Genomic DNA, 13,775 nt, shown 5'->3' with positions numbered 1-13,775 from the left:
AATTTTTAATTAAAAAGTTTTTAAGTAGAAAACAACACAAAAGTAGCTATCCCTGAGTAAGTAAACTGTGATCTGGGGTCTGATGAAGGTGGGGAATATGGCAGGGATAAGATGCAACAAGTGGGGGTCATGGGTCCCACAGAGACAAGAGCGCTAGGACTGTCAATCAGATAACCTGGGTTTAAGACCTTGGTCCTTCAAAAACCCTGTGTTCAAGACCCTCAGCTAAGTCATTTATACTTTAGGGGCCATTATTTGATTATCTGAACTTAATGATGTCTCCCAAACGTGGTCTGTCAGTCTATTATAAAAGAGCCACTTAGGTCACGTGCACAAAACACAAACTCCTGAACCACATCAGAGTCACAGTATCAGAATGCCCAGGCATCTGATTTTAGGCCTCATTGCAGGTGACTTTCCCAGCTTGACTAGAGAACTCAACTCAGGCCCTGGCATTTAACTAGAAATGCATATTCTTCAGCATTTATCTCCTGCTTTCTCTCCCCTTCTCTTCATCCCCTTCCTTCTCAGGGTCCTGGCCCTCTCAAGGTGGAATCAGGGAGGGCGCATTTGGACATCCCTTTCCCCTTCCTTCCCTGTGCTCCTAGGGTGTGAGCGGTCTCCCTGGCTAAAGGGTTATTATCTATCAGCCTCATTGGCCTGATACACAAGGAAAATTCCTATTGACATAATTGTTCCAGTGGCCAAGAATCACAAGGCAGGAGCTTGCTGCCCTGGTGTGGAGTTCAGCTCTTTTCCTCTGCACAGCAAGCTCCACTGGGCCAACTCCCCACCATACTCCACTCCCTGAGATCACCAACACCACACTGGCTTTGCCTCAAACCCAGGAAAGGCAGAGTGATTTCCAAAGAGCTCTGGCTCTCTGAATATGGCCATTTGAAAAGTAAAGGCAGTTAGATTATTTCTGTGTACTGGATAGGATACTTGTGTTGAAAGGAGAGAATACTGTGGGCTGGTGAGAGAGTTCAGCTAGTAATATAGCTGCCTTGCAAAATCTAGGACCTGAGTTCTCCTACACACACATAAAAAAAGATGGTTGTGGTGGCACATGCTTCTAATCTCAGTACTGGCAACCTAGATACAGACAGAGATCCCTGGGGCTCACTGGCCAGACAGCCTTAACTAACCAGTGAGTCCCCAGGACTCTGGGAGAAATCTTGTCTCAAAGAAAACAAAAACAAAAAACAAGGTGGGTGGTACCTAAAGAGAAATGATGCCAGAGATTGTACATAGATACATACATACATACATACATACATACATACATACATACATACATACCCACACTGCACATGTGCATATACACACATGCACCTATACAAAGGGGGTAATCTTTGCAAAGCATACAATGTATGTATCCTGGGGCACAACAAGTTCTGGACAAATGTTCTCTATTACCTGTGTTTTTGTAAACAGAAATAGAAATTTATCTCACAAAAAATAAACAAATGAAAAGAATGCATCAGTTATGTCGATTGTCAATCAAGAGTTGGAAGGACAGCTGAGAGGCTGGCTCGACATGTGTGTACTTAAACCATTCAGGACTGAGAAATCTGTTGTGTACTTTAAAGATTATACAAAAGTATCAGCAACAACTAACATTTGTTGAAAGCTTTCTAGGTTCCAGGCACGGTTCCATTTAATCCTCTCAACAACTTGATGTGGTAAATATTATTAAAACCCCCATTTTATAGACAAACAGATGGGAGGTTAAACAAATGAAGGAGCTTTTCCAGATCACAAAGCCCAAAAGAGGCAAGAGTGAAAATATGATCTGTCCAGATGAAAGCAGTGTGGTGTGTAATGGGCTACTTCCTTAAGGCTAACTGGCATCTCTTGCTGCCCTTGGGGTCTGCATCTACACCACCTCTTGGCTCTCACTCTCTCACTCTCTTCTTCTCCCTCTTGCTCCAGCAGCAGCTAACTAGCAACATAGAGCCAGCAACCCTTACAGTCCTTAAAAAAGACAAGTATTTGGGGCTGGAGAGATGGCTCAAGGGTTGAGAGCACTGACTGCTCTTCCAGAGGACTGGGGTTCAATTCGCAGCACCTATGTGTCAGCTCACAACTGTCTGCAATTCCAAGATCTCACACCCTCACACAGACATATATGCAGGCACAACACCAATGTATATAAAATATAAATAAATACACAAATGACAATTATTTAGTTGGCTCTCTATATTAGTAAGGGTCTGTTTGTATAAACAGAACTGATAGAATAAATAAATAGATAAATATATATACATGCATGCATATATGTTAAAGGGGCATTTGGTTTTTTCCTTTTTTATAAATTTTATTTAAATTAGAAACAGCCTTATTTTACATATCACTCCCAGTTCCCTCTCCCTCCCATTCTCCTATGCCCCCCACCCACACCCACATCCCATCCCCCATCCACTCCCCAGGAAGGGTGAGGCCTTTCATGAAGGATAATCAAAATCTGTTAAGTCATTTGGGGCAGGTCCTAGGCCCTGCCCTATGTATCTAGGCTAAGACAGTATCCCTCCATGGGAAATGGGCCCTCGAAGTCCGTTTGTGCACTAGGGATACATCCTGGTTCCACTGCCAGAGGCCTAAAGGAGCATTTGTTAGACTGGCTTACAAAACAGTCTGGTGGTCCAACAACGGCTGTGTCACATCAGAGAATCTAGTAATCTGGTAATTGGTCAGTTCAGTAGGCTGGATATCTCAGCAATCCTGATCTGATACAGAAGGCTTGGAGGATGCTTGGAGAGTTGCTGGTCTTCGATCTATGTTGGGAACCAGGAGAATTTGGTTGTGATATCAGTAGCAGCAACAAAATAGATGAACTTGCCAGTAGGAGTGACAGCAAACAGGCAAAGGAAGTTCCCCAGTTCCTTGTCCTTTGATTTAGGCTGCCAACAGAAGGGGTCACACACACATTTAGGGTGGCCCTTCCCACTTCAAATAATCTGGTCAAGAAAGTTTCTCCTAGGAGTTCACGGTGGCTTCTGTTTGGGTTGATTCTAGATTCCTATCAAGTTGACAACCAAAATTAGCCACCACCATCTCCCACACATCTTGGAGTAGTGGAGACAGGAGCCTGATGTAAGCTCACTTGAGATGCCAGGAAAGATTAAAAGAATGTTTTTAAAGAAATACATAATATTTGTGGGTCAGAATGTGATAATCTACTGCACATACATGCAGTGTGGTGACCAAATTATGACAATTAGCATTTCTACCTCCTAGATCATCTGTCCTAGTCTGAGTTGGAAGGCTTCAGGCTCTCTAGCTATTTTTAGATAATCATATTATTGTTGTTAGCCATATAAACCCTACTATGTCCCTAGAATTACTTCCTCTTACTTCAGCTCCCATTACCCAAATTCCCTCTGCCCTTCCTGGTCTCTAGTGACTACTCTGCTGCTCTCTTCTCCCTCAGAATTGACATTTATAGCTTCCACAGATGAGTGATGTCGTTGTTTTTCACCCTTCTGTGCCAGCTTTGTTTGCTTAACATGAAGTCATCCAGCTCCATCCATGTTACCCATAAAATGAGATTTCAAATTTCTTTATAATTGCTTTTTAGTTAATTTGTTTATTTTCATTTTATTTGAGGATTTCTCCTTCATGTATGTGCACTGAGTGTGTGTCTACTTCCCACAAAGACCAAAAAGTGGTGGTGGGGGGATAGGGGCACACACACTAGAGTTACCACTGTGTGCCACCACATGGATGCTGGGAACCATACCCAGGCCCTCTACAAAAGCATCAAGTACTCTTAATGACTGAGCCATCTTTTCTACTCCAGATTTCAGATTTTAATATGTTTTGTTCATTTATCTTTGTTCTTGTTGTTGTTTGTATTCCAGACTGACTTCTAACTTGCAATGTAGGTGAGGCAAGCCTTGAACTCCTAACCTTCCTACCTCCTCCTCCTGAGTGCTGGAATTACTGGCATGCATCACCACACTTGGCCCAAGATTTAAATTTTTAAGGCTGAAAACATTTCACTTGTATATATAACACATTTTCTTTATACAAGGAGAGATTCAATACTTGGATCCTACAGAGAAGGGCCCACATTTGTGCTTTACTGTAACACAATCCCAAACACTTCTGCTTCTATAGAGCTGTATTCCTGGTCTACTGAGACTTGTCCAGAACTTTCTGTAGTGTTTTTGCTGTTGATTTTTTTCAGCAGCAATATCAAAGTATAGCCAAATGTGGGGTACCTAAGAGATGAAAAATATCAGCTTTCTCATCAGATGGTCCCTATTCCAATCCCATATTTGCATAATTTCAGGCAAGTTACTGAATCTCTCCCATCCTCAGTTTCCTTACCTATGAGACTGAGCCAACACACACACACACACACACACACACACACACACACACACACACACACACACAAAGTATTGTTGCAAGGTTACATGAAAGGACTCATATGGGTGACCTGGGCATATTCTGGTGCCTGTGTGCACCAAAAAAAAAGTCAGTTAATGTAAATGGGACCAAAAGAAGCAGGCAAAGTCCACCACAAAGTGCTTCACACTACTGGAGGAGCAGAGGAGATAAACAGGGAGCCTCTGGGAATGTGCATCATGTAGTTAACTTCCATTATCCCAGCGTTCTCTTGTTTAGAAGTTTCCAAAACATTTCCTACTCACCAGCACAGTCCCCATAAGAAACAGAGAGACCAGGAAGCCTCCTGTTTCTCCCCTCATCTTTCAAAGACTCCCCAGGCAAGCTTCCAAATCTTTTAATTTGGTGTCCAGTAAACAGCTAAGACTCTCTAGGCACTTCCTGTCTCACATTACCCAGGGTTCTATTGAGATGAGCAGAGGAACCTGCCTCTCTCTCACCCTCTAACCCCTCACCATGTCCCTGTACCCAAAGCGATGCCCCACACAATTGACAAGCTTGCCTATATTCATCCCAGAACATTTCTGCCCAAGAAGGGAGACAAGAAAGCAGAAGCCAGTTTGCTCATCTGCCTTGCTCCCCTGGGGCCTGGTTTGTCCCCTCCAAAGCAAGGCGTTTTGTCCAGATACAATTTTTAGATGCCCCCAAGGAAAAGATTCCCACCACTTCCTTTAGAACTCTATGAACTCGGTGACCACAAGTGAAAATCCCCCAATAGGCTTGTGTGGTTTAGATCAGAAAGTACAAATGAGGAAGAAGAGAAAGGGTAGAGAAATTTGAGCTTTGCATCCTGTGTTTCTTTCTTTCCTTTAATGTGCATCCTTGTTCAGTGTCAGACACAGTCCTCTGCTTCCCCATTATATATGTCAGACTGCAAAGTCCACGAGAACAAAGGAGGCCAGCATCAATCCACTTGATTCAATTCAAGTTGTCTTTTATGATAAATGATAAGTAGTAAAACACTGGATTCATTCTTTTGCCCCAAAGTAAAAGAGCGAGGTAGTTAGCGAATAGGAGACACTTACAGACAGTTGTAAGCAACAGGATAGAAATAAATTGGTTAAGCGTCTTAACAAGAATTTGACCCTGAGGAAGCCACAATAAATTAAGGAAAATCATAAGACAAAGCAATAGACACATACATACATACAAACATACATACATACATACATACATACATGATAGACAAATACATACATGTATAGACATACATACATAATAGATACATACACATGATAGGTAATTGACAGATTAATGACAAATACATAGATGCATAGATGACCATAAAAGTATACATACATGCATACCTATTATAAATATAAAATTACAGAGAATATTAATGTAACAACAGTTGCAGTCCTTTGTTGAGGGTTTTCGTAGCCAGCTTCCAGGCTAAGCAATAAAGACCAGACTGCCTTGCATCTGCACATCCACCCACTACATGCATTGTCTCAAGGAATAGAAAGCATTATCCCTAGGGCATAAGCAAGTCAGGGGACTGAAACAGCTTACATAGCTTGTCCAAAGGTCACCAGGCTGGGCTACTAAAACTGTATTAAAACTCAGAGCCTGTGGCATCATGCAGAAACATGATACCCGTGGCAACCGAGCTATGAGCATAGAGTCACATCTCTTGGCTACTGACACTGGCTCTGCCTCAGGCAAGCCCCATCCTCTTCCAGGGCTTTTGTGTCCCCACATGTAAAATAAGAAAGCCAGGCTCAATTAAGAGTTTTCTCCAACATGTCAGATAGTAAATATTTTAGGCTGTACAGGCCAGATGACCCAGATGTTGCAAATACTCAGCTTTGCCACTCTAGTGTGAAAATTGCCGTGGTCTATACACAAACTAAATGGGCACGGCTGGATTACAATGAGACTTTTATTTAAAAAATAAAATAAGCCAGACAGTGGTGGTGCACATCTTTAATCCCAGCACTTGGGAGGCAGAGACAGGCGGATCTCTATGAGTTCGAGGCCAAGCATCGTCTACAAAGCTACACAGAGAAACCCTATCTCAAAAAACAAAATAAATAAACAGGCACGTGGGTTGATTTAATCCACAGGTCCTGGACTAGATGCTCTTTAGAGTTGGGGCTGGGAGTTATTGTTGGTGGTGGTGGTGCTGCTGCTGCTACTGCTGTTGCTCTGACATTTTAGAAGTTCTGGGTCCTGGTTTATAGTGGTAAAGCTCTGAGGGCCCAGGGCAGTGAAGAGGCACCTGTAAGGAGCCTGTTGTCATAAGCATTGATGCCTGTAGCACGTGTTGTTACAGTGACCCTGGCATCGTTTTCTAGTGCAGTGGCTAGTTGGCATAAAAGATTTGTTCTCCAGACCTACAGAGAGAATTCTATGCACAGGCACCCTAGGCCTGCGCCCTGGGCTCCCAGGCTCTTCCCTAAGATGGGATGTGAACTCAGCCCCTGGATGACTTGGCAGTTAATCTTCATCAGCTTGCTGTGGGGCACTGGAATGGAGCCCTCCCTGCTCACAGGATGGGGTGCATGCTCTGCATTGAGGGAATCCAAGCTCCTCAAAGTTTATCACAGACAAAAGCCATTCTGCATAGAAGGAGCTGAGATTCCTCACCCTTGGGAGCCTTTGGCATGTATGCTGGCTTTAGAAGTAACAGGTATGTCTGTTGCAGCCAGCATCCCCTGCCAGAAGAAAGGACAGGACCCTTCCTGTCCCTCTAACCTAGAGGTACAGAGGAACAAAACTTCTCCCTTGAGAGCCCACAGTCCCCAGGGTACCTCATGAGTAGATTCCTCACCCCATCGGTGTCTTTTTCTTTTTCACCTCATTTAAGGGATGCTTTGTCTCTTACCTATACTTTCTGCTGGTCCTATTGCCTCAGGCTGGTCATTTAACCACTGAGCCTCAGTTTTCTCATCCATCCAATGTCCACAATAGCAGCATCTACCTAATGTCATTGTCACAATTAAATAAGATATACTATGCCAAGTATTTTGGCCCTATGCCAAGTACTTACTAAACACCTTGCCATCCCTGACTAATAGATGTCACTATCATCTTGCACTTGGCACTTCTCACACAATATCACACTCCGTCTTCACCATAGCCTCAGGAATCAGGAACTACGGTGATCTTGGGGGTGTAAGGTGGTTATGTGATTTACCCAAGATCACCAATTAAGAGAGTGGGGCATAAACCCAGTCATCCAGATGCCAAACTTCTGGCTCTTAATATTTTATTCCCCTCCCCAAAGCCACATTAGCTGCTCTTAACGGATGGAGTAGGATTACAATGAATCCAAGCCAGCCTTCAACTCCTTGGCAGACCGAGTACTGGGAGTAGGGCAGGCTGATCTGAGGGTGCCTTTTTAGAACCTTCTATGGGAGATGGTTCTGTGGTCCCTCCTCCTGACCTCTACTCACTCAGGACCCTGGCCGCATTCTGTTTTCTGCTGTAATTTCCTTCAGACTAACATAGAGATTTTGCATTTTTTTTAAATCTCAGTCTGGTGCAGAAAGAAGGTTGCATTGCAGCTTTGAAACCAGATGATAATGCTGTGAATACTGAGGTGACTGCTCACTGAATAGCCTTGGTCACGTCCATAACCTCTCTGAGCCTCAGGTTCCTCATTTGTCAAATGGGCATGAGTCCTCTCTTGGACTGTTATGAGGAGTGCCTGGCACATGGAAGGTTCTCCCAAAAAGGTGTTTTTCCTTCATTCCCCACACTTAGTGGACAGTGAGTGCTAGGTTACCATTTGCTTAGTTAACTCATCTTTGATTCAGCCACGGCACTTAGTGGCGTACCTCGCACAAAAACAGATGCACCTGTCAATATCTGATTGGATTGAAAGTGGGGAGAGCAAGACAGAGTAAGCCATAAATAAAATAAGATAACTGTATAGTTCCAGGAGAGAGATTTCCTCCTATAAATGCCCTCAGTAAACACTGCCAGCCTCAGTTTCTCCTCTCTTCAGATTTAGTGACGGCTTCTCCTAGTGGACTCACACAAATGAAAGTGTGCAACACCAGAGGTTTCTAATGTAATAAGATGGGTAATGAAAAGATTCTTCTTCCCCAAGCCTTGAGTGAGTCAGAACTCTGTGCTTGGCTGTGCCCCAGGGAGTACCGAGAAAATGAAATATCGTCTGTAGCCTCATGATACCTAAACAATTCCATGGGTCAAAACTCTGCCAGAAGGGTGAAGAGGTGTCTCCAGTGAGGCTCAGGACAGAGGAAAGCAAAGAAATGACCATCCATCGCAGGGTTTGATTAGTGGGGGCCCTGCCTCAGGTCTGCTGTTAAGGCTGCTATTTGCTTTGTGGTGGGACATGTTTGTTTTGCCTGTGTGAAAGACACTGGTAAATAACAGCATGTCAGAAATCTGCAAGGATATTTGACTTCCCGCTCTGCCTCGATAATCTCTCCCACATCCTGACACTGAGTGGAGACACAAGTCCTCACCTGGACAATAAACTATTCTCTTTGGTAATAAAGATAAACCAATTTTGAATCTCAGATTTGCTCTTTATAAGGTAGGTGTGTGTGTGTGTGTGTGTGTGTGTGTGTGTGTGCCTGTGTACGAGCTCCTTGGCCTTTTGCCATCATAAAAAAAAAAAAAAAATGTCAAATGCACTGGGTTTTCTCATTGCATCTGCTTGCTGTGGCTATGTGGAGAGAGTCTCAGTGGGTTCTCAGTGGGCTCTGTGGTGTGCTTTTAGCTGTTTAGTAGGTGTCTCATTTCAGTTCAGCAGCAACTACCCTGTCCGACCTTGTATCACTAGTATATAGCTAACTCTCTACTCCACTGTTTTCTGTGTCTATGGCGAACAGTTATGCTTCTCTTAAGAATTGTTAAAGAAAGAAAATAAGCAAGCTGGGTGTGGTGGCTCATGCCTGTAATCCTAGTGCTGGGGAGGCTGTGACCAAAGGATGTGGGTGGGAGTTTGGGGTCATCTTGGGCTATAAGCAAGCTGGGTGTGGTGGCTCATGCCTGTAATCCTAGTGCTGGGGAGGCTGTGACCAAAGGATGTGGGTGGGAGTTTGGGGTCATCTTGGGCTATATAGTGAGTCCCAGGCTAGTGTGAGCTACATAGCAAGACCCAGTCAAAAAGAGAAAGGAAGAAAGGAAATAAGTAAATTTTTTACTATCAGCAGGAGCTCAACAGATGTGGGTCCCATGCTAGCCAAAGTAACTTGGGCCCCAAAATGAGCCATTTAAAAAGAGTTCCATCTATAACATTCACTCTGTCCCCTGCTTTGCCCCTATGAGAACAGTGTGAATCTGTAGCTAAGTGCTCAGCATTGAAGTAGGGAAACTGTAGTTTTTTGTTCATTAGTTTTTTGTTTTGTTTTGTTTATTTACTCTTTGACTCTCTGGGGGACCTGCCATCTACCTCCCAAAGAAATACATCCAGAGAGACTTATTACTTGTGAATGCCAGCCTTAGCTTGGCTTGTTTCTAGCCAGATTTTCTTAATTTAAATTATCCCAACTACCTTTTGCCTCTGGGCTTTTATCTTCCTCTATTTCTATATACCTTTTTGTACTTCTTACTCCGTGTCTGGTTGTGTGGCTGGGTGGCTGGCCCCCAGTCTCCTCTCTCCTCCTCTTTTTCTTGTGCCTCAATCTTCTCTCCCAGATTTTTCTTCCTATTCACTCTCTCTGCCTGACAGACCTGCCTATCCTTTTTCCTGCCTTGCTATTGGCCATTCAGTTCTTTATTAGACCAACCAGGTGTTTTAGTCAGGCAAAGTAATGCAGAATCATAGTTAATCAACTGTAGCATAAAAGAATGAAACACATCTTTGCATCATTAAACAAATGTTCCAGAGCATGAACAAATGTAACAAATATGATTTTAAGGTTGAAATAATATTCTACAACAGAAGACCCAGCAATGGGGTTCAACTCCACCTCACAGCTCCTCTCTTCAATAGGTATATCTACATGAACAAAGGGTTCAACTTCCCTGTGAACTGGAGTCCCATCCTCAAAGCAGAAATCCGAATGAGACTAAGTCTCCTCTCATTGGGTTATGAGAAAAGGCAAAAGTGAGCCTAGCGCATGGACTAGGACCTATGTCTTGGGCTAACCAACACCAGAAGATGGAGACATTAGGATCTTGAGTTCAAAATCAACCTGGAGTATATAGGAAGACCTTGTTTAAAAAAAAAAAAAAACTAGCAAGAAAACTCTTTCTGGTTTGCTTCTCTTCCCCACCTTCTTATAATTACATACCATCATCCACCTCTGAAAACAGACCTTGTAGCTTAATATCCAACATGAATATAAGGCAATACAAGAAAAGAGCCAACAGATAACCAAGATCCCCCAAGCCCCTTCCCCAGAGTTTGGCAATCTGCCCTAGCTCTTTACTCCCACAGGGCCAACTAGCTCCCTCCCTCCTTCCCCTCCATCCCTTGCTAAGTCTCTCTTTAGTGACATTCCAAGTACCTATTTACATGAGTTCAGACTGGAGATGTTGCTCAGTTGGTAGAGTATGTACTTGCCTAGCGTGTGTGAGGCCCTGGGTTCCATCCCCAGGATCGCATAAACTGGCAATGGCCTTGCATACCTGTAATTCCAACCCTCAGGAGTTGACGATAGGAAAATCAAGAGTTCAAAGTGATCCTCATGCTTAAAAACAAAGCCAGCTTCCAATTCCTATTCCTCCATACCCTGGTTGCATGTTCCTGTCTTCATTTAATCTTCTTAACTTCTACCATCAGATGACATACCTCAAATTTTGCTTGTTTGTTTCTTTTGTCTAGTCTCACTAGAATGTAAGCTCAGGCATACAGGTCAGGAATCTGGCTACCACTGCAGCTCTTGGAGAATAGTGCCTAGAACTGAACCGTTGTCTGGAAGTGAACATTAACCACCCACCGAACGAATGTGTGCAGGAATAAAAGAACGAACGAACAAACGAATGAATGAGCGAACAGAAGCCTAGGTTTTATCAAGGCCAAAGAGGTTATATACAAGAGGGAAATAAAGTACATGGCTGGTCTCAGATGTTACTCAAGTCCCTACCATCTGCCTAACCCTGGAATTTTCTTCCTTTTGTAGAAGCTGGACAAGTTGTACATCCCTCTGAGCCAATGACTTAACTCCAGGAGCCCCCATTAGAGGTAAGCATTCCCAGCCCACCTTTTAACTGAAGCGTGAACAGGAGGGAAAATAATCCCAGCGGACCCCCTGGGGTGTATGAGCCGGGATTCTCACAGCCAGATCCCGGCTCTGCCCCTAGCCCCATCCCCACAGAGAGAACGGTGCCGGGCGCGGCTGGTCTCCTGGCCGATCCGGTTGGCGGCGGCGTCGGGGCTGCGCGCCTTGGCTGGACCCGCATTGCCCCCTAGTGCCGCACAGAGTCAGGGCGCCCGGGCTTCCCCGCCTGATGTCACTGCCGTGCAGTCAGCCCAGAGGCGGCTCATTGAAAGCAGACCCTCCTCGCGATCGCTGGGCGGAGAAGGCACCGCGGTCCTCAGACCCGCCGCGGGCCGGGCATAGCCGGGCACACCCGGCCCGGCGCCCGCTCCTCCCCGCGCTCCCGCGCCAGCCCGGCCAGGCGCGCCTGACGTGGACCATTAAACTTGGAGCTGCCGCCTCGTCCCCTCTCTCCTCCTCCTCCCTCTGACAGGCAAGCGAGCCGCTGGGTGCAGGCAGGCGACGTGCTGCCGGGCTAGGCTGCCCGGGGGAGATGACTTTTCGCCTGGAAGACGCCTCTGAAAAGAAGACCACGGAGGGAGTAAAGTTTCTGGGCAGCTGAGGAGCCTTGGTCGCAGCCCTTCCGAGCCCAATCTCCTCCCTGGCTATGGAGGGCGGACTCTAAAATGAATCCCGATCTGGACACCGGCCACAACACATCAGCACCTGCCCACTGGGGAGAGTTGAAAGATGCCAACTTCACTGGCCCCAACCAGACCTCGAGCAACTCCACACTGCCCCAGCTGGACGTCACCAGGGCCATCTCTGTGGGCCTGGTGCTGGGTGCCTTCATCCTCTTTGCCATCGTGGGCAACATCCTGGTCATCCTGTCAGTGGCCTGCAATCGGCACCTGCGGACGCCCACCAACTACTTCATTGTCAACCTGGCCATTGCTGACCTGCTGTTGAGTTTCACAGTCCTGCCCTTCTCCGCTACCCTGGAAGTGCTTGGCTACTGGGTTCTGGGACGCATCTTCTGTGACATCTGGGCAGCGGTGGATGTCCTGTGCTGCACGGCCTCCATCCTGAGCCTATGTGCTATCTCCATTGATCGCTACATTGGGGTGCGCTACTCTCTGCAGTACCCTACTCTAGTCACCCGCAGGAAGGCCATCTTGGCACTCCTCAGTGTATGGGTTTTGTCCACGGTCATCTCCATCGGGCCTCTCCTAGGCTGGAAAGAACCTGCTCCCAACGACGACAAGGAATGTGGAGTCACAGAAGAACCCTTCTATGCCCTCTTTTCCTCCCTGGGCTCCTTCTACATCCCACTCGCGGTCATTCTGGTCATGTACTGCCGGGTCTACATCGTGGCCAAGAGGACCACCAAGAACCTGGAGGCTGGAGTCATGAAGGAGATGTCCAACTCCAAGGAGCTGACCCTGAGGATCCACTCCAAGAACTTTCATGAGGACACCCTCAGCAGTACCAAGGCCAAGGGCCACAACCCCAGGAGTTCCATAGCTGTCAAACTTTTTAAGTTCTCCAGGGAAAAGAAAGCAGCCAAAACCTTGGGCATTGTAGTCGGAATGTTCATCTTGTGTTGGCTCCCCTTCTTCATCGCTCTCCCACTTGGTAAGTAGGGGACTGGCAGAAGGGAGAAAGACCTTTTCCTTGGGTTTCCTAATGGTCTCACCCTAAAGTTTTTGTGTGGGTTTGGTTATTTTCAATCACATCAATGTGTGTTTGGAGACTGGATAATACTGTTTGTTCTGCAAAGGCTTTGCAGATAGGGGGATTGGCTAAGAACCAACTCAGGTGTTGGTGAAAAAAAGCTAAGGTACTAGGCACTTGAAATAGAAGCATGGGAGGAGAATCTGGGATGTAGAATGACTCACTCACTGGCCTCAGTTTAATAATTAAAAAGGACACTGGGCTCCAACATCACACCAGTGTTATTTCGGTAGTAACGATGTGTCTGAGAAGGCAGCGTCACTAACGCAGCATACCAAATAGTTTGTAGTTACTGCAGACGCGGCATTGGAGAAGCAGGGAGGCGGCTCCTACAGAGAGAGGCAGTGTTCATTCAATATTTGCAGGGACCACGTTTCTCAGCCATGCAGTGGCTGCAGCTTCCTCCCCCCTCCTCTCTCACGGCTGGCTCTCCTCTTTCTGCACTGTGTCATCCTTACCAGATATCATAGCATTTTACAGCCACGTAGCTTTCAGGGGCCT

General features: G+C 45.7%; 1 protein-coding gene across 1 annotated transcript in view; it reads left to right on the top strand.

The window, feature by feature from the left end:
- The first annotated feature begins 12,226 nt into the window (after nt 1–12,226).
- The window catches only part of Adra1b (adrenoceptor alpha 1B), a 57,329-nt gene continuing 55,780 nt past the window's right edge, over nt 12,227–13,775 (top strand). Inside the window, exon 1 of the mRNA XM_027425260.2 lies at nt 12,227–13,175. Within this exon, the coding sequence (XP_027281061.1) occupies nt 12,227–13,175 (949 nt within the window). The remainder of the gene's footprint in view (nt 13,176–13,775) is intronic.

The sequence above is a fragment of the Cricetulus griseus genome, chromosome 7 (assembly GCF_003668045.3).
Source record: "Cricetulus griseus strain 17A/GY chromosome 7, alternate assembly CriGri-PICRH-1.0, whole genome shotgun sequence".
In the NCBI taxonomy this organism is placed as follows: domain Eukaryota; kingdom Metazoa; phylum Chordata; class Mammalia; order Rodentia; family Cricetidae; genus Cricetulus; species Cricetulus griseus.
Note: the sequence above shows the minus strand (reverse complement) of the source record. Positions and strands in the feature narration are given on the sequence as shown.